The 23,973-nt window shown below is 49.6% G+C and overlaps 8 protein-coding genes across 8 annotated transcripts; 4 read left to right on the top strand and 4 right to left on the bottom strand.

Moving 5' to 3' along the window:
- Positions 1–736: 736 nt before the first annotated feature.
- On the top strand, positions 737–4,366 carry CI109_106165 (uncharacterized protein; the record flags this gene model as incomplete). Its single annotated transcript, XM_032004931.1, has 5 exons — positions 737–1,055; positions 1,196–3,519; positions 3,579–3,760; positions 3,823–3,936; positions 3,997–4,366. The coding sequence occupies 5 exons, from the start codon at positions 737–739 to the stop codon at positions 4,364–4,366; spliced, it is 3,309 nt and encodes a 1,102-aa protein (XP_031860730.1).
- Positions 4,367–4,840: 474 nt separating this feature from the next.
- CI109_106164 (uncharacterized protein) lies at positions 4,841–5,874 on the top strand (the record flags this gene model as incomplete). The annotated part of the gene is made up of 5 exons (XM_032004930.1): positions 4,841–4,847; positions 5,091–5,200; positions 5,378–5,429; positions 5,607–5,708; positions 5,843–5,874. The coding sequence occupies 5 exons, from the start codon at positions 4,841–4,843 to the stop codon at positions 5,872–5,874; spliced, it is 303 nt and encodes a 100-aa protein (XP_031860729.1).
- A 500-nt stretch (positions 5,875–6,374) lies between these two features.
- On the bottom strand, positions 6,375–8,477 carry CI109_106163 (uncharacterized protein; the record flags this gene model as incomplete). The annotated part of the gene is made up of 10 exons (XM_032004929.2): positions 6,375–6,694; positions 6,774–6,838; positions 6,928–7,018; positions 7,090–7,220; positions 7,284–7,357; positions 7,439–7,607; positions 7,783–7,865; positions 7,950–8,009; positions 8,140–8,275; positions 8,464–8,477. 10 exons carry the CDS (start codon positions 8,475–8,477, stop codon positions 6,375–6,377), a joined length of 1,143 nt encoding a protein of 380 aa, XP_031860728.2.
- Positions 8,478–9,667: 1,190 nt separating this feature from the next.
- CI109_106162 (uncharacterized protein) lies at positions 9,668–12,373 on the bottom strand (the record flags this gene model as incomplete). The annotated part of the gene is made up of 11 exons (XM_032004928.2): positions 9,668–10,095; positions 10,176–10,240; positions 10,309–10,399; positions 10,478–10,632; positions 10,713–10,786; positions 10,840–10,980; positions 11,052–11,079; positions 11,142–11,224; positions 11,345–11,404; positions 11,537–11,695; positions 12,338–12,373. 11 exons carry the CDS (start codon positions 12,371–12,373, stop codon positions 9,668–9,670), a joined length of 1,320 nt encoding a protein of 439 aa, XP_031860727.2.
- Positions 12,374–12,591: 218 nt separating this feature from the next.
- Positions 12,592–13,800, top strand: CI109_106161 (uncharacterized protein; the record flags this gene model as incomplete). Its single annotated transcript, XM_065967782.1, has 3 exons — positions 12,592–12,678; positions 12,776–13,311; positions 13,407–13,800. 3 exons carry the CDS (start codon positions 12,592–12,594, stop codon positions 13,798–13,800), a joined length of 1,017 nt encoding a protein of 338 aa, XP_065823854.1.
- Positions 13,801–13,932: 132 nt separating this feature from the next.
- CI109_106160 (uncharacterized protein) lies at positions 13,933–16,749 on the bottom strand (the record flags this gene model as incomplete). The annotated part of the gene is made up of 11 exons (XM_032004926.1): positions 13,933–14,131; positions 14,197–14,643; positions 14,698–14,796; positions 14,853–14,880; positions 14,936–15,164; positions 15,231–15,358; positions 15,411–15,470; positions 15,530–16,068; positions 16,144–16,288; positions 16,350–16,377; positions 16,438–16,749. The coding sequence occupies 11 exons, from the start codon at positions 16,747–16,749 to the stop codon at positions 13,933–13,935; spliced, it is 2,214 nt and encodes a 737-aa protein (XP_031860725.1).
- A 345-nt stretch (positions 16,750–17,094) lies between these two features.
- On the top strand, positions 17,095–20,272 carry CI109_106159 (uncharacterized protein; the record flags this gene model as incomplete). Its single annotated transcript, XM_065967781.1, has 7 exons — positions 17,095–17,139; positions 17,317–19,131; positions 19,180–19,248; positions 19,329–19,383; positions 19,476–19,534; positions 19,715–19,915; positions 20,018–20,272. 7 exons carry the CDS (start codon positions 17,095–17,097, stop codon positions 20,270–20,272), a joined length of 2,499 nt encoding a protein of 832 aa, XP_065823853.1.
- A 441-nt stretch (positions 20,273–20,713) lies between these two features.
- Positions 20,714–23,854, bottom strand: CI109_106158 (uncharacterized protein; the record flags this gene model as incomplete). Its single annotated transcript, XM_065967780.1, has 9 exons — positions 20,714–20,828; positions 20,915–21,084; positions 21,193–21,394; positions 21,480–21,608; positions 21,677–22,138; positions 22,200–22,263; positions 22,319–22,544; positions 22,625–22,842; positions 22,885–23,854. The coding sequence occupies 9 exons, from the start codon at positions 23,852–23,854 to the stop codon at positions 20,714–20,716; spliced, it is 2,556 nt and encodes an 851-aa protein (XP_065823852.1).
- Positions 23,855–23,973: the final 119 nt, after the last annotated feature.

Genomic DNA, 23,973 nt, shown 5'->3' with positions numbered 1-23,973 from the left:
ATGTTGAATAGGTGTTGATGGATTGATCTTTGTTTGACGTTTGTTGAGTGACACCTCTGGAAAGTCAAAGTCAAACAAACACGCGCCTGACTGTTAAATGGAGGGATCAATCAGAGCAGCTGGTAATAGATGGGATGGGAATGGATGATGGTGCCTGAACATGAAACCCCCCCCCCCCTCCTTTGTGCCACATTGATTGAATTGCCGATTAGTCCCGTTTGTATGTATTTTATATGGGCGTGTGCAGGATTTGGTCCCTGAGATACAACAGCCCTGAACAAATTCCGGTTAGAGTGGAAAGGGGGGCGATCGCCGCGTGTGTCCAAGCAGTGGTGTGTCGTGGGTGATGGGTGATTAAACTCTACGTAGCGTTGGATTCTCTTTTCTGTTTCCCTGCTTAGCAGTTTGCATTTGATTTGATTGTTACCGAGACGTCATCTAATCATCCCAATAATACTATACTTACTCTCATATCACATAACAGTCCATCTACAACTCTCGTGTTGGACCAGTCAGACACCACATCCTCCCCTCACGCATCTCCATCTACCTCTTGACACACAGCAGAGAGAGACAAATTCCACCCTCTGGGTCTCACGTCATTCTGATATCGCCGAAATCCGACCTCCACTCAAACACCCAAGTGCCGGCATATATAGTCTCATCGGTTCCTTTTCGTTACAACCCAAATACCAATCATCCTCCCACCTTTGACACATCGTTCCATCATCCTTTCATGCCGTCGACGTTCTTACCACCGACATCGACAGCATCACCCAATTTCATCGCTTCCATGCATCCTTACGGCAAGCTTCCCAGCAACGGATCCTCAAACAATCCAAACCCTCCACCCCCAGGGTCAAACGGAAACGCGGCTACTAGTCCAACCGTCCCCATCAGTCAACCAGGAAACGGTAACCCAGCAATCCGAAACGGCGGTACTCCGTCAACCACACCGGGCAGTGCAGGTGGTGGGATCACAGGGAATGGATTGAGACCGAGTTATGGTCCAGTGATTGATCGTTCTAGAGATAGAGAACGAGAGAGACAAAGAGGTGAGTGGTAGCACCGGTCTGTGTCTGTGTGTGTCTCTGTGTGTGTGCCTGGTTGTTGTTGTATGGGAGAATTTCACCCTTGACCGCGAGAGATGTAAAATGACATTAATCAAACTAACTTTGGAATCGACCATTCTTAGAACTGGCAAACAAATCATATTCGCCTTACTCCAACGCATCCTCTATGCTACCTCGTCCCATGGATGCTGCTTCGACTACCTCCTCGTCCTCCTCCTCACACGGCCATCCACAGCAGCACTCCCTTCCCCATCATCATCACCACCATCATCACCATACCCACACACCGCAAGCGTCCAGTCAACCACAACAAGCTCCAGAAGCGTCGAAGAACCCGTACTCGAGTAATCCTAATCCTAGGCAGATGAACTTGGGCAGGTTGAGCGGCGGTTATGGCTTATTTGGTGGTGGTTCATTCCGAGAGCAAGAGTTGAGGGAAAAGGAACGCCAGGAGAGGTTGCAAAGAGAACGGGAGAGAGAGAGGGAGTTGAGCAAACCTGTTGCCGACAAATCCCCTACCCAACGAACCGCTAATATCGCCAATCCCGCCAATCCTTATCCTCGTCCATCACTGCCTCCTTCTCCCACGGCATCGAGAAATCTACCAGCACCAACTTCGGCCGGTTCAACCAGCAAACCGTCGATATCGCCGCAGATGGGTCCAGCGAGTGCGACCGCTGCACCGAGTGGTACTCCTCGACCAAACCTCCCTCTTCCTAACTTCTCAACTCTCGGTTCCAGATCGCTTCCTTCGCCATTTGAAAGGGAGAGATCTGGCAGTGTGAGCGTTGCTGCTAGCCCAGCAGTAACTCCCGCGACAGAACAACCACCGAATATTGTCGGTCACCGTCGGACTCCTAGCGGTTCAAGCGCAAGAGGTCCGGAATCTGTTACAGGCGGAGGTCAGAAAAGCCCAGGCAGCACTACTTCACTTCTGGCCAACTCTAACAATAGGTCACTGTACAATGCCCCACCACCCCTTGCGCAGGTCAACAGAGATGTTCAACGATCACCCGTCGCTCGGGCTCCCACAGCTGCGTCTCCCCGCGAGCGAGAAGGCGTTGTATCCCCTTCTGCTGCGGCGCCTCCTAAGCCGCCTACCACTGCAAACAATGCACCTACCACAGCGTCGACCCAGCCACCTCAACCAAATCGTGACCCGTATCCACCTTACCCAACCTTTGGTGGGCAACGCGTCTACACCACTCCGTTCACTGGTTTCAATCTTGGCGGATTTGGAGGATATGGAGCGTTCGGGCCAAGGTGGGACAGAGATAGGGAGAGGGAGAGGGAGCGGGGAGAGGAGGAGAGGAAACGACGAGAGAAGGAGATAGCGGATCAACGAGAGCAACGAGAGGCTCGTGCCCGTGCGGAGAAGGAGCGCGAAGAGCGCGATGCCAAGTGGCTGAAGGCAAGAGAGAGGGAAAGAGCTGGCACGGCATACAACGTGGAAGCGTTCCAACCCCCTCGACAAGGCTCAACGACTGCTACTACACAACAACCAGTCCCTGCGGCTGATCCTTATCGAGCGAGGCAAAATCCGGCCGCTGTTCCATTCGGCCAAAAACCAAATTACTCTCGGCACATCGAGGTCCTTAACCATCCCGAAAGCCAAGGATATGCTGGCGCACCCCCTCCTACAGCCGACCCCGTGCCCGTATCTGTTATCCAACAAGTTGCGCCGCAGCGCGAACCGCGTCCTTATGGATACAAGGCTGAACCAGCCAAGTATCAATACACACCGCGAGACAAGCGACCAAGATTAGATGTCGCGGTAGAAGAAGCTCAGACTCATCGACGTGCTAGCGGTACCAGCAAATCGAAACGTCGTAAGGAGGAAGAGAAGAAGTCCCCGGTCGTCGCGGCTCCCAAGGAACGGGATTGGGCAGCGCTCACTGTCCCTGTCAAGAAATGGCCAGAAGTCAACAGTCAACCGGTGGAGAATTGGCTACGGAAGAACGTATACGCAGCCCAGAAAGTGATGTCTCGAGTAGTGTACACGGGTCCGGGTTGGACTTTGGCGAAGAGCGGAGCTAGTCATCCTGACAATGAGGGAGGGTTGGTGATTGTTCGGATTGGAGCAGGATTTTTGGGAAAAGGATGGAAGATCCGTGGCGAGACAGGATGGGATGAAGCGAGTCCTCTTCCGAACGAAGAGGCGGTGTGCGGTGCGATCGACAAACACCGACAAATATGGGGCACGGACGTGTACACCGATGATTCCGACTTGGGACAGGTTCTGGTTCACGCAGGGTGGATCAAGTGGCTTGATCGAGGCGATGTGAAGGAGGACAAATCGACGGATCAGTTCATCCATGTTGGTGTGCGGATTGTCCCCCGTCTTGTCAACTATACAGCAACCGAGAGGAATGGTGTCAGATCGAGGGGCTGGGGTAACGGACATGACGGTGCGAGTATCGTCGTCGAGCACGTGCTCAAATACGACGTAAGTAATCTTGACTGGAATGATCCCTGGCCTATGCTAATCATACCTTTGCATCACAGGTGACTAACAGATATTTGAAATCCCGAAAGAGAAAGGCACGAATGGCCGATTGGGAAAGAGAGAGACAACTTGTCGCTCCGCCTCTACCATTACAGGACGAGACGAGGAAGATCAATGGCGTGGAGGAACAAAGCTTGACGTTCTTCACTGATGTCAGCAGTAAGAAGGGCGTGATTGCCGGGTGAGTGGTGATAGCATCTCGTTGCAGCAGCAATGACACGGTTGCTGATGCGACTGCTACAGGTTCAAATATGCACCCGAAGCGCTTGAGGATTGGTTGGAGATCCCTGAGGAAGGAGATAGCATCGCTAGGTCGCTTTGGAGTCATCAACTGGTCTTGGAGGACTCTGATCGAACGTGAGTCGTTTTGGGGAGCGGCACAAGATTCAGTCAGCTGATTGGAATATCATATTGTAGCTACGTGCTCTGGTTGAATCCCAACTCGACCTCGTACGACCCACGAATCAACCTCGTTGAGAACCCTTCCTCACCTTCTGCCGCGCAGACCACATTGCTGGATAACGCGCCGATAGACCAGGCCGTCCATCTGCTACCTGAGGGAATTGCCATCAAGAAGCTTTCTGACAACGTTGGCGACTCACTGGACGATGTGCCGGTGGAGGAGAATGAGAAGGGATGGTTATTGCAAGTGGACAATTTCAGATGGGGAAAGAAGGTGGAGGGAGATTGGCAAGATGAGGAAGGGTGGGAATGGTTGAAGGAGAGCACGGGGAAGGTGAATGGGGGAATGGACGTTGATCCAGTGGAAGTCACAACGACGATATAAGCGCACGACCGTGTTACATATTATGTGTCCAGGCGCAATACGCGTAAAGGGCTGGTGGGTCAGTCAAGTGAGGGAGAAGGGATTCGTATTTTTAGTTTTCTTGAATAGTGGAATGATATTGTAGTTCGTAAAGAGTAACAAGTGATGAGGAAACCTCTCCCCTGGAATGAATCAATCGACGTAGTCGATATACACATAGTTGCGGAGTCCTCACAATGCATACACCCCGAGGCTCCTGAGAGAGTTGGTGATATATCCAAATCACCAGTTGAGTTGACTAGCAAGTAGCGGCAAGTGCCGGTCCCGGTCCATTTAGCCGAACAACCTCGTTCTCGCTCTGACACAATGAGGTGATCGCTCATCATTTACATTCCACTTTCATCTCTATCTATATAAGCTTCATTCGACAACTCAACAATTTGATTCCACTTCACTCATTCCTTCAACAGTAACACAAGCTTGCAACTCTATAAGATGGGAAGTGAGTACATGGTCTTGTTGTCCTCTCCCGTTCCTCCTCCTACACATTACTTGAGCAGAGGAAAGATCTCTCCTCTCCGTATGAACCAGCAATCTTCTACTTGGAAATGAATCTGATCTGAGCTGATCCACTCAATCACCCACTCACCCACTCACCCACTCACCCACTTACTCATCCACTCAATCGCCCACTCACTCGCTCACTCTCTACACTTGTGCGCTCGCTATGCTCGCGCCCTCGTAGAAATCGTCCATATCGTACTTTGGAAACTGCGAAAACAAGCTGGTGAAGATGGATTCGCTCAAGCCAAAGCTGCCATTGCGAATTTGAAGACTGTCCCCGGTCCAGAGACTGTGAGTTGTTGCGTCGCACCGTATCGTATTAGGGTCAGCGCATTCAACACCATATCCTGTCGTTGCCGTCTTGTTCTCTGTCTCTCTCAACGTATTGGCTCGAAGGAGCAGTCAGGGGAGGATCGTTCGTAGTCCTTGTCAGAATATATCAGCTGACACTGTCTCTCCATGTTACAGTTCCATCTCGGTCCTCCGTTGTTGGATGGTAGAGCTAAAGGATTCAACTGGGGTGAGTTTGTCTCTCTTTGTAAACCACCGTGTCGTCTCCCCGTGACCTCTATTGTGTTCTATTCATATCTTCCGACGAGCTATCCCGTCAACTGAGTCGATCATAGTGATCACAATTCGTTCTACCTTATCATTTCGAAAGCACAGTAATTGATCCTTGATCTTGACCCCATTCCAGGTCTCTACTCCGTCTTCGCTTCTCCAGAAGCTTTACAGACTTACGCAGTCTCCGAAGCTCACGTCAATGTCGTCGAGAAGCACGTCAAGCCCAATGTCGAAGGTGAGTGCGGACCATATCATATACCTTATCATACATTGGAACGTTCGCATCGCATGTACTGAGGAAGCGAATGGGATCGAGAACGTGATGGACTAGGGCGGACTAAATGCTGATCTATGTGATTCACTGAACAGAACTCCTCGCATACGATTTCGAGCTCGAGTAGATCACGAAGGAGTATCCAAGCTAGACCTAAGAGAAGAATAAAGAAGATTACATGCATCCTTTTGCGACACGACGAGCTAGCAATTCAAAGGACACATTTTGTGGGGTTGCTCTAACTGCCGTATCGGCCAAATATTGATATGATCACAATCGATATTGGTAGCGTGGTTCTATTAACACTATCTACGCATTCTGATTCCAAACTTATACTAATCACGTTGTTGGCTGGATAACGGAAGAAGACAGAATCATACTGGACATCTGTACTAATGATGCACCAGATTCAACCATATGTTTGCATCATAGTGCCGTCTCGGACGAACACAAGGCGATGATATCCCTAAAAACCCAAATTGCTTCCTTACTTCTTCGTTCCTAATTATATAACTCTTTTTAAGATCCAACACCTTCGTTCTCCTCCTTTACTTCGATTAAAAGCCCAACCTTCACTACCGGCCTCGACAAACGGCTTTGGTCTAGCCCACAGACAGGGGTGGAATCTCACACCATCCTCGATCCAAACTCATCATTATCGTCTGCCCAACCCAGCTCCTTCTTGGCCCTCTCATCCATAACGACAGGCATCATAGCCATCGGTCTTTCTCTATAGAATTGACCATCTTCCAATTCCGACATTGATTTTCGTTGGTGTTGGTGATGTTGGTCTGAACCGGAACGTGATCGTGATCGTGATTGACTTCGAGCGTGTGGGTTTTGAGTTTGGAGGATGAATTGGACGTCGTGACGCGATACGAGAGAGTGGATGATGGCGTGGAAATAGAGTGGACCGATCGTCCATACCAATACACGGGAGAAGTTGCCTACAGAACGAATATATTGACATAAACAATGATCAGCGTGATGCACTCGGAAGCGATGTACAAATGGGATTTGACTTACCCATAGTGGCACTTGAGATGGATCCAAAGATCAGCAAGACGAACACCACAATGGCAGGTGGCATCCTGTACAAGGCAATATCATCATCAGTACCCATTCTGAATTCTTTGACACCACTCTGTTCCTACCCCGAAGCGAAGCCCGCCCCACTTACATAGTCTCAAACGTCAACATGAGCAATTTCCTCAACAACGAAGTTGCAGCAGCTTTGATATCATCACGCGATTTCACCAGAGCGTAGGTCACTTTGAAATCCATCAGCAATTGCCCTGGCTGCTTCCCCTTTTCCTGTGTTCGAAGGGAGGATCTAACTCACTCGCTCCGCAAACTGCTATGTCGGTCGCGAGTGAGACTGCCGTCCAAGCGATCACGTATTTGTTGACCTTGTCAAGCCAATCTTCGAGATGGGCGGTATCGGTCGGAAGACTGAATCCTTCACAAACACATCTGAGTGAGGGGAGTGACAGATTAGCGCCTGATCGTACTGACTGCAGTAGACCGGCCACTCACGCGATACACATTGCTAGACTCGCAACGCTCATGACGGCAAGTGGGATCCCCAATGACCAAACTCGACCAAGCAGCTATGTAGTCGGAGACAGCTTATTAGTCCCATATCTCATCCAAACCGCCGATCGCCTCAGTTCGAGTACGGGATGACTCACCTTCAACGACCTTCTTGAAAAGTACACTGCTGCTGCGAAATTGAACAACCCAATGAAGAGCAATATCACCATATCTGCGTAGGTGTCTTTCTTGAGAACTTGGTAGACGGCAGTCGAGGCTTTATCGATGAACAGGTATGTTTGCCAGAGGTTGAGACCGAATTGGGCGCTGAGCAGGTACAAGTAGGGTTACATCGGTGGGATGAGGGGTGGATAATGGTTGATAAGTCGGTTGATAAGTCGGTTGAGGTGTAGGAAAGACGAGGAGGAGTATCAGATCAGTATCAGTATCGTACACGAACGACTAAAGGAAAGAGGTGGTATCTTCTCGGAGGTAGACTCACGCGCAAGCAGCCAGACCGGCACCAACGAGCCATAGCGTCAATCTCGAATCTTGCAGATGGAAATGTTCGTAGTACTTGTATGTCTACAAGTGAGAATCGAGCAGAAAGTCAGCTAGACAGCATAGGCCTGGCTGTACTGGTCAGAATTGGATAGGGTCCGTACTTACCTGAGTCAAGATTGCACCAAAGACGATACCTTCCAATCCGATACCTAGGCAACACCACCACTATTCGGAGCGAATTTCGTCAGTTCGATCTTTCTCTGACACAATGCTTGAGTGACAGTAATGACGGAGAAGCAGGTAGAGTGGTAGGACTTGCGAACAGCGCCAGTTCGATCAGTCAGACGGTACTCACTGTGATTCTAGTCGGATCGCTATGAAGCGCTTTGAAGATTGCTGCGTCAAGCAGGGCCGCGGTCTCTGGAGGATAGGCGATCATTGCAGGTACTTGGTGGTCTTTCTCAGTCTCTGTCAAAAGTCGTAATCGAGTCCTTCGTGACAACGGTCGTTCTAGTTGATCGTCAGAGACGGTTTCGTTATTGTCGTATCAGTACGATCTTCAATGAGTATATCGCAGATTCGTGCTCGTATCGTGTCGCGGGATGAGAACTCCAAAGTATATATTGATCTTTTGAGAAATATCATGAACCATGGACGCAAGGAAAAAGTCGGGACCAACTCATGCTTATCCATCGATCGCAAAGCAACGTGACGCCTCCGTTCTTCTCCTCTTCGATCTATCTTACTGGACAGTCCTAGCCTGAAAGTACGTATCTCACCCTTCCCCTCTCCTTCCCGGAAGAGATCAGTCTAACGGACATATCGGGATCGTATGCTGGGATTTGTGTACACGTAGTGCACAGACTTCTATTCGTCACAAGTTCAGGGAGGGGAACTGCGATCAGGTCAGAAGGTGGTTCGAAATTTGGTACCATCGCCCTGCCCTGCCCCTGGGGGCGATAGCGTCGTGGCGTAGTATCCGGATGTAATTGAACACCTTTGGGGTTACGGTGCTTGTTTCTATGGACTTAGCCTATGAAAGGGTTGTCTATGTCGAGCGAGGGAGGGAGGTTAGAAAAGGACGAACGGAAGATTGATTGTATGGTAACGCAAAGATGAGTAACGCCAGGTACAAAACAGATCCCTGGAAAAACCATTAAACGAGTCAAGTGTGAGAAACGTAGCGTGACAATGCCCCACTAGCAGCATTACAAGCACTCGTAGTGCAGTGCAGTGCAGTGCACGGCCATCTCGGCCTGAGACAAGTAGCGCATGTGCATGTGCATGTGCATGTGCATGTGAATGTGATTGTAAGACACTTGTTGCAATGGTACAGTAGGTAACGATGTAAGATGGGACGGGATGCGAGCGACGCGTCTTGACTCTCGGTGAAAAGACAGACACCAGACTTTACGTTCTCAGTCAATCTCGCACCCCGCCAGCTTCGTCTTTCTGCTTATGCTTCTCCATCCTTCTTTACCCGTTCCTCCCGATCCCCTTGCCCCTCCCTTCCCCCCCTAATCCCCATAGGATAGAATGAGGGAAAGATATTCCGACCACTATAATTACGGTGAGACCACCACTCATTATCCTGTGGCTGAAATAACGCGAACCCTTGTCCCTTGCCCTTGTCGTTTTAGCGTCCCGTTTCACCGAAAGACTCGGACTTTTTTTGACATACGACCGGTGCAGGCAAGTTACATGTGACGATTCTGAAATGCATGTCTGGTCTACTTCCCGCCATGCTCACTATGTGGTACTATACAAGGACTACGCACTTCTCATACTGCTCAAGTCCTACTTAGTCTACTTTTGTCATGTTCTACCAGACGAACGCGTCGAACGAAATAAAGGACGCGACGCGACTGATCTGCGTTCCCACACTACGCTCGGTAGTTCTGCTTGTGCTTCTCTCCAAGCACGATACTCATACTTGAATTCGACCTGACTTCGCCTTCGGTATCGAGGTCAAGCTCCGCCGCAGTAGTATGCGACAATGGCGAGCCTGGAGTCATTGCATAGTGCAATTCCTTGATATACCCATTCCCATCCTCCATGCACCCATACCCATGCTCGCTATGACTATCGGTGCTTCTTGCCTTGTGGAGATCGAGCGAAGGGAGAGGGATCGGACGGGGACTCGATGATGTTCTGACTCCTTTGTTGAGGATAGAAGACATGCCGCGAGATTGACGACGGGGCGGTGTGACGTGCAGGATGTCTTGGACGTCCTTGCGGTAGTTAAGCGATTGAAGGAGGGACGAAAAGTAGATGGGTCCGAGAACCCATGTGACGATTCGGGAGTATCCGGCTAGATGAGGTGTCAGCGCAAATTTGCACGCAAAACGAGTAGTAACAAGCGAAGACGTAAGTCGTCGGGATCGAACTCACCAAAAGTGGCGCCTTGCTCAACCACCACTGCCAGATTGATGATATTGATGGCGACGGGACCGAACCTGATAGTGGTATCAGTGTCGATTACTGACTTCTCTCCGTTTCAAATGCCTTCGTGCTAGCCACTCACATGGTCTCGTACGTCAATCTCAAGAGCAACTTGAACAGCGTCCTATCTCTCTGCCGTATCTCATCTTTCGACTTGAGCAACATCACCGTCACTGAGCATCACCCAAACGATCAGTCAAACTTTAACTCGCATTCGATTTAACTCGTCCCAGAAATGCGGAGACACCTACTCAAAGCACACACAAAGACATCCTTGACGAGTGAGATGGCCGTCCAAACTACGACCAAGCGATTATCCACATCGAGCCAATCCTTATACTTCATGATGAGTTCAGCTGAAGGATTCCCAGCCAAAGAGGGAAGCATGAACCCCTTGATGGCGACACTGCGTGGGGGTACCATTTAGCTTACAAGAGAGGCGGTACGATCACTATCAGACCTGATATTGTGTGGAGCAAGACTCACCCCAAGCTCAAGCCAAGAGACGAGAGAATACCGAGGATCAACGGACATGCGAGCCAGGTCTTCTTCCCCGCCATCTAATTTATGCGTCAGCACTCTCGTTATCATATCACTCGACCGATCTACTCACATTCCAAGCTCGTCTTCCGAAATAGCCAGCTGTGATAGCGTTCATCCAGCCTATCACTACCAAGACGCCCATGTTCGCCTTGACGTCCGCGACAACGATTTCGGTAAGTGTGTTGGCAGCTTTGTCGATCATGCGGTGGGTCTACAGCAGGAGTTATGGTTAAGATCGCGTCAGCGGTGAGATGTTGGTGACTCGCCGACTAATCTGCTCACCTGCCAAAGGTTCAAGCCGAATTGACCGCTGAGAAACTCGTCAGCGATCGGAAACTGAAGTGACAGAGCGATATAGTACGCTCGACTCACAGACAAACCATCACACCCAACACGATCCCGCCAATAGCCCAAATTGGGTCTGAACGCCAAAATGCTCCGAGATATTTGGTTGTCTATCCAAAGTGGAGTGCGTATCAGCACGATCTTTCAGGTTAGCCGGATCAAGCGGAGTCTTGGTGTGTCATGCTGTGGATCATGTCCGGGCGGTCAGACCGATGTGAAGGGGAACTCACCTGCAGAACCAGACATCCGAGCATCACGCCCTCGATAGCGACAGCCAGCGCTGATGAGAACTGAACAGTCGTCAAAAGTCAGCATACATGCAATATACCTCTCTTCCCTTTGTACTACATTCTGCAGCGATGATACCTTGACTTGCGACCAGTTGAATGGGTGCAGTATAAGGGGTGAGCTCGCACACTCACTGTCAGACTTCGCGGATTGGTATCCAGGTACACGTAAATCACAGCGCTGAGGTCCCGCTTCTGAAGAAGTGTCTCTGTGGTATGCTCGAGGCCTCGAAACGATGGGAGGTGATGGAGGATTGACATCATATTCAGTACGTAAAGTGGGCTAACGATGAGCTAGTAAGATGTCGGAACGGAGGAAAAGGCGAAGATGAAGAAGATGTGAAGATGAGTATCTTTGTATCCTGGAGGGTGGAGACCACGATGTAAGACAAGTGGAAGGGAAGAAGTGAACGATTGATGAGATAAGATTAACTCTCGGTCTTGAATCAGTGTTGAACTGAAAGTGGAGCAGAGTTTTGACACCACACTCTTCTCAGCATGAGTAACACCACCTTACACGAAATATCCATTCCTACATGCAACTAGTTTAACACCTTACTACACGTGTACATGGGAGAGACACAGTGTGTGTGTATGTATTGCTGAGACTTCGTCGGCTGGATTCTTCCACTCTTCATCATGTCATCTATTGAAAGACGTTCAGAGCCCTGTCCAAATTCGCACGTCCCCCTTATGCATGTTAGGAGAATCAGGACAATTAGCCTGCCATGTTGTATGATCGTTGTGTCCCGGCGCACTGATCATCAAAGGAAGGTCCTTTCCGTGTTGCCTCGTGTTGATCGTTCTTGCCAATCAAGTCACCGTCCCTCTGATCTGCCGCGAAGCTCTATTAAATTTGGAAAGGAGAGTGAAACGATTTCCTAAGAGGTCGTCAACATGAGGGTACCATGTAATGCCTGATGGTGTATGATTTACCATGCCTTTCATCAACTTAGGTGTGTGCCGTGTCATGCCTCGTGTTATTTGCTGCATCGATAACACTTTTGACGCCACGGCCACTCACTATACTCGTCGTAACCGGCCGGTTACTTTAATCCTCCGAAACACGCTCGGACCCACAATTCACTCGTACAACTCCACCCTCCACTCACTGTAGTGACTTTACTACACATCCCATGCAAGTCAATTGAGACACAACACACGTTGGTAGCATCAGCACCACTCGATACATGCCGGTGTGTACGAACTGTGCTCATCCAGTCGATCATGTATATACTACCTACAAGACGAAATCGAATATCCGCCTGGGCGTTTGTGTGAGTCAGATAGCTTCTCCTTTTCGATTTCGTTGAGGGTACTCTCTCCCGCTCAATGTCTCTTGTGATGCAACAATGCTAATGTAGATGACACTAGACCCAATGCGACCAATTTGTAGATCCTCTGATCGAACATCCGGACCTTATCATACTCCTCGACCTGATCTTGCTCAAACCAAGAGTATTCCTTCATCTCTTATTCAATCGCGGCACACCCCCTTTCAACGCGACTGTCAATGTCAATCCCAGCTCTACCACTTTCAACATCAACAACGATGATGACGATGGCAAGGACAGCACGGATGTTAACGCCAAAGACACAGGACAATGGAAGAGAAAGACACAGCTGATAGAAGATCTATGGACACTTGGAATGATCAGCATCATTTCCGAAATAGCCGTTCGGATCCTTTCAAACCCCAACGAAAGTGGAACAGTTCCGGCAACATTGGGATGGGATACGATCGTTCGAACGTTTGGAGTAGTGGTGATCGAAGGTGTAACGCAACATCTCACGACGATGGGATTATCTCTTCTCGCTCTGAGATTGAAGGGGTGGTATCCTCCTATCGAAGGAGCGATATCAACCGATGGAAGAGGTGAAAAGAAGGATGGAAGGAGGCAAAACTTCTTGTGCGTGACCTGATATCCTCCCTGACTCTACTTCCAACATTTTACAACCCGCTTTGACGTGGGGTCAAGCTGATGCATGTGTATGTCATATGTAGACCTCTGCTTATACCACTTACGATACTCTATACTTCTCTCATACCCCTTCTCCTCCAATTGATCCTGTCGATATGGTACACCCCTCCTTTCCCCCCTGCTCCTCTATCATCAACTTCCACCTCACCACTATCGAGTGTCCTCACACATATTCCCATCTCCATTCCCTCTTCGGTGCAAGACGACCTCCTCACTCTCGAACGTGTCGTCGTCGATACTTGGCAATCGACAGATAAAATATGGGCCGGTACGAGATTACTCGGTGGTATGAGCGCAGGATTCGGATTGAGAGTGTTGTTGCCTACAAAAGCATGGGAGACGACAGGTTTGGTATTGGGAGGATGGGTCGTGGCTGCCTTGGTAGGGAAGGCGGCGGAAGATTGGCTGGGACCATAGAATCGGACACATCGCTCTGCATGATCTTCCGCCGAAAAGATGCAACATCGTTGTTTGTTAGCTGTGAAATTATGTATAGAACAGTATACATGCATATTCGAAATACAACAATCCAAATCCGAATCTATCACCTTACCGCACTTGATCTTCCCCCCATCCCTCCGGCGCATCACCCCCTACCAACACCTGATTATCAATCACCTCCCCTCCACTCAACCGCTTATACGTCTCGATCTTTTCACCATAGTCGCTCAATTTGTATATTCTCACTCGTCTATCGAATCCCAGTTGACCGTAGCCCGAGAAACTGGATCCGCCATCAAAGCACATCCTGAAACAAGCGTTCTAGTCAACTTCATACCCTCCCGACTTTGACGAATGATAACGTTTACTCACCAGATCCCATCGGTCCTCCTACACCTATCGGTATTGTGACAATGACCATGACTCAACACTTTCACTTCGGCCTTATTGGCAGTGGAATACCATCCATTCTCGTTGTTCGTATCTTCCGTCTCGAATGCCGCCTTGATACCGTTATAGAAGAATCCCGAATTGTGTTTACTACTACCTTCTCCATCGAGCTGACTACCCACATCTAGAACTTCACCGTCGAAGCCCGCTGTGTCCGCGTCGTTGTATGCTTCCGGTAAAGGGATGTGGAACCACATCATCGCATTCGGTTTTGCTAATGTCTTCTCGGCGCGCGGTCGGAGACGAGAAGAACGAGAGCGTGATCGTGTCGACCAGATATGCCCGAGGTCGTCAACGCCGTCCGGCTGGAAAGGCCGTTCGATAGGCTTGATAGAAGTGGAGACGTTGCGGTACCAGTCGATCTGAGAGCTGTATCGCCCAAGTCATCAGCGAAGTGGTTCCAAGTGGTATCAGACCACTCACGTCTTGATATAGTCGTAGTCTGCATTTGCCCAGGGGAGGGTTTTCTTCTGGTATGCATGCGAGTCGAGGAAGTACAGGGTGAAAAGATGCACGTTGGAGCTACAAGCATGTTAGCGTCGCCCTGTCAATGATAGTCGCCACAAAGTAACACTCACGCGTCGCTCGAGTGCAGCTTGATGTAATCTAAGTAACAGAGTACGTCAGCTGTCTTGCCAAAGGCATCCACACTCGCACTCACAGTTCCCTACACCGTCCACGGCCTTCGGTCCAGCTCGTGCTAACGAGTACGGCATATTCTGCATCATTCTCATCTGCACGTCCGTATCTTCCGCAATCTCCCCATCATGATTTCCAAACACCGCACACCACGGTATTTGTCTGTCAATGACGGGTTTTGCGAATTTGGCAAGGACCGATCTTGAGTCGTAGCTTGTCATTTGACCGTTCAATTGATCTCCCGAGAACACCTGGGTGTGGAGTGAAGCAAAGCCATCAGCTATCAGAAACTGCAAGGACGCGTTGGCTGTACTGACAACTAAATCTGGTTTCTCTAGGTCTAAAGCTTCCGCTAACCAAGTAGCGGTGTCTCGATCTCCTATACACGGTGATTTGTCCGTATCTCTACATTCACCATCGCCTACGGAGTAATGTAGGTCGGCGACTGGATGACAGAGTCAGCTGATTATCGTGTTAGTAATGAGTGTCCGGCTTACTCTGCATAACCTTGAATGTTCCATCATTATGGAAGGTCGGGACCTTTGCCTTTGGTGCAACTGCGTCTCTCAGGTCAATCACTTCTCGACCGGACTCGGTCGTGAGCAGCTCAACTCACCGGGAGTACCTTTTCTGAATGCGACATCCACACTCTCCCACTTTTTCGCCTTTGCCTCTGTGACTTTGCCTCCCTTGATCCTTTCAAATCCATAGAAGGGATCATCGTCGCCGTAGACCACATCAATCTCCGTGATGATATCGTCACTCTCGTATCCCCAATCTGTCTCTCCCTCCGTCTCAGGCTCCGACACCACTTCCTCAACTGCTCCATTCTCGCTTGTCCCTTCCTCCACCGAATCAGTCTCACTGGGCCGCATATTTATATCGTCTGCTCGTTTCTGATCCTTCGAGATCGAGTTTGAGGTGATGCCTCGTTTCTTCCAATCGTCCCATGCCCAAGTTTGTTTTCTGGTCTTGTACCATAATCTCACTTCGTCCAATTTTGGCCAGACACCATTATGCAGATCACCCTCCGCTTTGACCCATCCTTCCAACTCGGCTTTGAGCTCGTCTGGAGGAGGCTCTGATACCACTCGTATGTCCGTTATGAGATCGGCGTCGAGTCGTCTCGTCCGTCGATAGTACACGTTAAGATACCTGCGGAGTCAAACCGGTCCAGTGAGCTTCTTATACTCGCAATATCTATAAAGCGCGCAGAGATGGGTAACTCACCAAAGTCCGGTCTTCAGATTTAGGTCTTTCTCCACAATAACCCATTTGCCTTTCGCCTTGTCCAATTCTGGAGTCGTTTCGGGTGCGCAATAGGAGGGGAAGAGGTAAGGTGGGAAGTAACACGGCTTAACAGCGATTTCCGTTACTACAAACCAACGGTCGGGTCAGTCTCGTCGTTCATCGGTAGGGTATGTCAACTAGCTCACATCCTGTCGTATGCAGTGCGAGAGGGTCCTACATCATCCAGATCAGCTTTTCGGTCCACCAGCTGGTGTATCATACAATACAACTCACCCAATTATCCAACGGTATACTAGGAACATAATCCCCTTCCCCTTCTGTCGAATTACCTCCACCTGCCTCACCCAAATCCACATCAACCCCTACGCCTGTAGACACCTTATTCTGTACTTCTACCACATCCCAAGCCTGCCATCCAATCTGCTGTTTGGCAGCCGGACTTCTGAAATGCGATAGCAGTGAATAACTGACCAACGAAAAGCTGAAAATCAGTATCAGAGAGAGGATGGGTAAGAATGAACGGAGATAGGCGAATCGACGAGGTTTGTAATTTGTATATTGGTATTCGGGTGCAAGGCGGGGCATCGTGTCCGTCTGTCCGTCCGTCCAGCTCTACAGCATACGTTTCACGACGGAGTGACTGCTTTGTGGGCAGTGGGCAGGTGGGTATATGAGCAGGAGGCTTTGTGATATGTTGTACGTTGTACGTTGTACGTTGTACGTTGTATAGTGAGGAAAGGAATGTGCGTGAAGCCGCTCAGTGACGAGGTGATGGGAAGTGGAGGTGGAAACGCGTGAATGAGTGGCAAAGTGGCACTCACCGAACCTCGTTAAATGGGAGGAAGAATGTACCTAGACATAATGAGATCGACGGACAGATGCCGGAGAGATGTACGTACCCTACCTAATCTGTTCCTCTTATCATAACTTATGCCTACGGTAACAATAAGGGCGGGATCTGCGACTATTGTTCAGGTCAGGAGGTTATACGCATGAATGAACAGATCGTTCTCGTTCAAAGTTGTCCTTGGACAGTCGTGTTCTTTTCTTCGTCTGTATCTTAACACAACCTTCCACATTGTTATACTAACGATGGGCCATATGTCAATGGGAACAGCAATGCACACTTCCCAATATCTATCTGTGTCATAGCTGAAATCGACGCCGACTAGACATCGCGAGAAAGGCGACATGTCATTACGCGCTTCTTCTTCTTCTTCCTCACATGGCCCTGCGTTTCAAGGGCCTTGTTTGACGGACGGCAGGAACTCCGGCACGACGAGGGCGATGTACGGACAGGATATCGCTTTTGGAGATAGAGATAGAGAAGCTCGATCAGACCGAGAGAAGGAAGAAGATGATGAGAGGTATTCGGGGCGAAAGAAGATCCGATGGACTGAGAGTGAGGATAAATCAAAGCTCAATTTTCGTAAATCAGAGGGTGATCAACGAAAGCTCGCTCTCAACATTGACATCGAAGCGATTTCTGCGGACCCTCCGCTTCATCGGAACTGTGACGAAATCGCCCGGCTCTCTCCGTCAGACGAGAACGAAAAGGATGTCTTTCATTGTTCAACATCAGAAGTCCCTACCTCCCCTATCACACCACGTCCACGTCCACGCTCTCGAGTTCGACAATTGTCTACACTCGTTCAAACCTCTTGGACAGACCGACATGATCCTTCCCACGATGGATTCTGGCATTCCACTCGGCGATGCCTGATTGGCACCCCCTCTCCATCTTCTCCCAACACTAACGAGCAGGATTCTGTCGACAGGTCCTCTGATCCAGATTATGTCCCTCCGAAATACCGCTGGACACTTATTCTTTCCGGTCTACTCCAACCTTTCTCGATCTTACTCGAGATTCCAGGTCTGACCGAACACTGGTACGTTCGAACAATCAACAATGTCCCAGTGGTCTATCAATCGAATCCGATCTTACTCGACGTTGGATTAGCCATCTCCATGGTATGTGGGATCATCGCGAATATCGCATTGATCTCGCGTTTTCTCGAAAGACGAGTCTACGTCTCTACAATCATCACGATCGTCGGATTAACCATACACGATATCATCAATATTATCGCAGTGACGATATTCGGCGTTGTCCATGCTGTCGATGATGGTTTCACTTATTCAGAGGCATTTTGGTTATGCGTCTGTTCGACTGCAGCAAGTATGTTCACCAACGCTACTCTCATTTACGATTTGATTCGCACTTCGGACTTCAAGAAGAGCGGAAGTGGACTTACGCCGAAACAGAGAAATCTGGTGATCATCACCATGATCATTCTCGTCTACTTGGCCCTAGGTGCACTATGTTTCAATTTCCTCGTTCCTGAAATATCATTCCAAAACGCCCTGTATTACACCGTGGTGACAATTGAGACGATCGGTTTTGGCGATGTCACACCCTCCACTTTGGGAGCCAGGATCTTCCTGATGTTTTACGCTCCGGTAGGGATTATGACGCTTGCCGTGACGGTGGGCACGGCGAGAGATACGATTGTGGAGAGTTGGAACACCGCATACAGGAGGAGGAGATATGAGATGTTGAAGAAAGATAGGATACGAAAGAGACAGAGAAGAGAAGAGTCGGCGAAAAGAATAGCGATTGAGAAGAGGTTGGAAGAGATTGGTAAACCGGTGTGGATCGATACTAGAGGAGGTGGGGTCAGAGGTGGTGCTAAAGGGAAAAGATTGAATGTGGGCGCATTGACGAAAGAAGAATTGGAGCAGGCAGAGATGGAAGCGATGGATGATCTCGCCATTTCAAGAGGCGAATCGAGACCCGTCGATGAAACGGGAACAATGCTGGCGGGAGCTCAGAGGAAGAAGGGGCTCTCCGATGAGCTAAATCCAGTGCAAGAGGAATTGAACAAACAAAGTTTGGACAGCGAAGAAGGGTATAGAGAGTTCCAAGAGAGATTGGCGAAAGAAGAGAAGATGGAGAATTTGATCAAGGTGTGTTTCGCCATTCAAGTCCGGATCTAACCTGATGTCAATTTGCAGTTCGCCTTCGCGATGACTTTGTTCCTCCTTTTCTGGATCATCGGAGCGACTGTATTCTGCAAGACCGAGGTGCGTAAGGTTTTAGTTTCAGTCTCAGTCGCTGTCACTGTCGCTGATTGTGTCACACTCGTCCTCGCGATACTCTGTAGGATTGGTCATGGTTTGTGGCATTTTATTTCTGTTTCGTGACGTTTACGACTATTGGTGAGTGCGTTGTCAGGTACGAGTACGAGAGAGGAGATTCAACTGCTGACTACTAAACATTTTCACTCGTCGGCGGTGGTACTGTACTGTAGGTTACGGAGAAGTGGCGCCACAAACTCCAGCTGGCAGAGCTTTCTTCATCATCTGGGCGGTGAGTAACTACAGTACAACCCCACATTCGTCCTTGTAAACCCAATCACCGTCTGTTGATAAATTGAAGTTGAAGACCGGTTGTTGTCCACATCTATCTATCAATAACACATTAGAAATATAGAAGATCTCCCCAAGAGGAGACAACATGCTGACAAGGGAGTCTTCGATCAACTTGTAGATATTCGGAGTGGCGACGGTCACTCTATTCATTGCGGTACTGATCGATACCTATTCACGACTTTATCGCAAAGTCGTGGTTCAGACTCCTACACAACCAGGTGGTGGTGGTGATGGTGGTGACGCTCCGGAAAGGGGGATAGGCCGGTCCGACCTCGAAAGTGAAGGAAGAGAAGAGAGGATGAGGATCTTGTCGAGTGAAGTGAGCAGCTGTTGTCCATCCACTTGTCAATCACAGTATTCTCAAAGTGGAGAGTGATCTCAGTAGGACTGATCTGAGAGTTTGTTTGCCGTGATATCGCAGATCTTAAATACGATCAGACACTTTCATCGACATGTTGAAAAACACAGGAAGGTCGAAGTCGGCGATATCCCCCTACGTCTACGTTTTCCGATATCCTCATCCAACTCGGACCAGGGTCGAGAGGGACAGAATCAAATTCAGCTCGAGGTCGAGGACGAGGTCGAGGGTGAGAACCATCACTTTTGGGCAGAATACGAAAGTAAGTTGAAATACACCGCCACAATCCTCCCAGGACAGCGATTGGCTGATCTCTAATCGTCATTTTATCTTGCTGATGACTTGATTCCACTCCCATAAGGAACAATGAGAGATCTCGTACGGAAAGCTGAAGAAGCTGTACATTCGCATGATACAAGAGTCTCACAGACTGTCTAATTTTGTAACTCGATCCGAACGTGAAGCTCGCCTGCGAGTAACTTATCGTATTGTGATCTAAGTTATCTCAGAACCGAAATTTACTGTCAAACTGGTAATACTGTACCCGGTAAGATGTAAATAGTCAACCTTGTAAAGTATGCAAGCATTTCAAACAAATCGCAAACCCTAGACTTCATACATTGAATGTGCATCCGGTCGGTATCGCGGTATTGTATTTACAACGTGCGCTTCGCCTCGCTAAGCTTCTGGCCGCACTATCAGTCAATTCGAGCACTAATACAACGATCTTCACCCCTCTTCCTTTCTGTGGGCGTGGGCCTACCGACCAGCCTTTGTGATCCTCTCGATCTCCGCTCTAATCTCCTTCAGAGCTTCTTGTAAAGCTTTTCCATCTTCATACTTTCGCTGCGCATTCGCATCTGAGATATACAACCTGCATTGACCAGAATCAGCCTTGATCAACTCTTCTTTCATCGAGCAGGCCGATTAAGGGTTAAGGCTCGTCCCGACCCGACTCACTCTAATTGTGCTTCTTGTTCTAATAACGGCTGTAACATCACTGCTACATCCTCGAGAGCTTGATCATGCGCATCTGCATCTAAATTGAGTGTGTCGGATAAGGTCGTCTCAAGGACTGGAATTGTTTTTCGTTTCGCTGCAGCTGCTCGTTTCTGTAACTTCGGTAAGGCCTATCGTGTCCGCATAGCGGTCATCAGCATTGCTCTTCGCCGACCGCGCCCTTCGCTCGTCACCTTCGCAGCAATGCGAACCTCGGATAGTCGGCAGAATTAGCTCACCTGAAGCTTTACCATCTCCTTGCCCAGGAAACCCGCCGCACTTCTAGCCACTGCACTCTGGACGCTAGCTTGTGAACCGCCCTCTTCGCAAGGTAGATTACTGATTCGCTTTGAGAGATGTTCGTACTGCGTAAACAGGGCAAGGAGGTTCTTGTGAGTCGCTATCAGTTCTGAAGAGGGGTCGATTGGATCGGGAGAGTCGCTGTCAACCATGAATAGGAATCAGCATATGTTTCAGCACAGAGGGAGAGGAAGACAGCATCATGGCAGAAGGAGAATCTACTCACGTGAGCTCCATCAATTGATCTTCGTAATCTGGGATCAGATCCTCGATCTCCGATTGCAGGTCCCGCATAGCTTGATACAATCTCGCAAAGCCCGTCACCCTCTGTCGATCTTGCATCTTTTGTTTCCGTCTGCAAAATAAGCTATCAGCAACTACGTCTTACAACCTTCGCGGGTCATGGCGGATTGGGGCACTTACGAAACTACGTTCCAGCATTCTCTGCACGTCCTCACTCCTTTCACCTGAACCTCCTTCGGTTGTTGAGGCAGAGGAATCTCTCTCTTCTCTATTCCGTCCAAGATAGGACCACCACTACTGATACTCAGTCTCGATCTCCGTCTGTCCTTCTTCCCATTCATTCCACCGTTTGAGGGCGGTCCGATATCCGCCTCGTCCACTTTCATCCACCCTACGAAACCCTCTTCGACCTCTTCTCCCCTTCCAGTCTTCCAATCCGCCACTAACAACAAGGAACATCTCTCACGTCTCGTACCTGGTGGAAGCCCAGCTTGAATCTGTGTCGAAGTGGCTGATGGATCGGCAGGAGCGAACAGCTGAATCTGAACGGCGAGTAACGCCGGTGGGGTAGGTGGGAGTGAACAGACAATACGACCGCACAGCCGACAATGATGCTTTCTATTTGATAAGGAGAATGACGATCTGAAAGGTCAAAGTCGTCAGCTTAGACCTGTGCTCTATCTGACAGAACAAGATGACATACTGGCATATCCGACATTTCTTGACTTCCGCATCGTCCTCCCATTTCACGATAGCCTGTTCTGCGGCTATTGACAGTCGTCAGTTCTCACTCCCCAGCCGACGAGCAAGATTTACACTCACATCGCTTTCTGCCCTCGTCCCCGCCCGGCGCTGTAGGTCCTTTAAAACCTTTGAACATCTCCCTTGGCTTCAGTGCGTCCAACGCTCCGTCGATAGACAGGAGAGACCGCCGCTTGTCGGCCGAGGTCAGAGACGATATAGAGAATGTGGATGAGGATGATCGTGTAAGCGTAGGAAGGACTGGTTGTGGTTGTGGAACGGTCGGATTAAAATGCAAGTCCACGAGCTATTCGTCGAAGGTCGGTCAGTCAAGGTCTACTTTGCGATCTCATGGGTAGCGTCTCGTCGAGAACCCGTCATGCTCACCTTTGCCCATCTTCTCCCCAGTCTTCCCTCTTCTTTCTCCCTATCTTCACCTTGCAACCTCCTGGTATCCACGTACTCTGCTGTCCTATCGTTTCTCACGCCTTGAGGCTGAAATCCAATCTTGTACGGCATCCCTGCCGATCTCGTTGTCATAGAAGGTCCCGACTTGGCCGTCACAGAGCTCGACCTCGATACCGAAGGACTCTTACTCCCAGATCCTCCTCCAATTCCTACTCCACTCAATTGTGCGCTGAGGGTACCTAATCCGAAAGATGAAGTACGATGATGTGATGTCGTGGAGGATGTTCGACGATGATTGTTGATCGAGGTGGAAGATGCGTTCGGTCCGAGATGTGATGGTCCGTGTGGTTGAGCAGTTGTCGTTGCAGGAGGGAGAGAGGTCGTACTGCTCGATCCTGCGGTTCCATGTAATGAGATGGCAGGTCGTAAAGTATGTGTTGTCGTTCCAGCTGCGGAGCCAACAGTGGCGTTGAGTGTAGGTATTGAGGGAATGGTAGTGGCTGCATGGCCTAGACGTGCAAGATTGGCAGGTTGAGGTATCTTTCTTCCCCCGCCGGCTGTAGGTAAGATCTGAGCACCGCTCAATTGTGGTGTTGAAGAAGAATGGATGATCGGCGCAGGCGGTGAATTCGGTGTACTAGTACTGGAGAATCTACCCTCGGGACTGGTAGATGGAGAAGCGGTAGCTGAACCAGTTGACGAAGGGAAAGAGACGTAACTGTTTGGTCGACTACCTCCCCCCAGAGCTTCCCTACCTTCAGTCGCTCGAGCGTTCAATCCACTTGATACGGTACTCGCGACACTCGCTACACCATTCAGGGTATTATTGAGAAATTCTCTTCCTCTACCTTCGCCTCTTGGTGCCCAAGTAGAAAGCCATTGCTGAGCCTTATCAGCAGCAAAGGTGATATCGAATGCAGCAGCCGGCGAGCTGGGCGGTGGGACATTCCCTCCACCACCACCATTGATATTTGTATTTGTACCTGTGGAAGAAGCAGACGATGCTGACCTAGTACGTTTCGGACCCGGTGGTGTTGGGATAACCAGATGTGTCGATGACGAAGTGGGCGATAGGGAGAGGTTGGATGACGAAGACGAGGGTCGTGCGTTATTCGTCGGACGAGTAGAGACGAATGATCCAAATCGTCGTCGAGGTGGATCAGAACCTGTGAGAGGTTTGGGGGGCGGTGATAATGCTGGTGTTGTCATTGTGTTCGTATGAGGAGGAGTGTCAGAGCATGGTCGTGGATTATCGTGTCAGTTGTGTTGTGATGGGGAAGAGTTGAACACAAGGAGATGCCGGTTAATAGGACTGGGCAGTATGAGTA

This window comes from Kwoniella shandongensis, chromosome 11, assembly GCF_008629635.2.
Source record: "Kwoniella shandongensis chromosome 11, complete sequence".
Lineage (NCBI taxonomy): Eukaryota > Fungi > Basidiomycota > Tremellomycetes > Tremellales > Cryptococcaceae > Kwoniella > Kwoniella shandongensis.
This window is presented reverse-complemented; position numbering and strand designations above follow the sequence as displayed.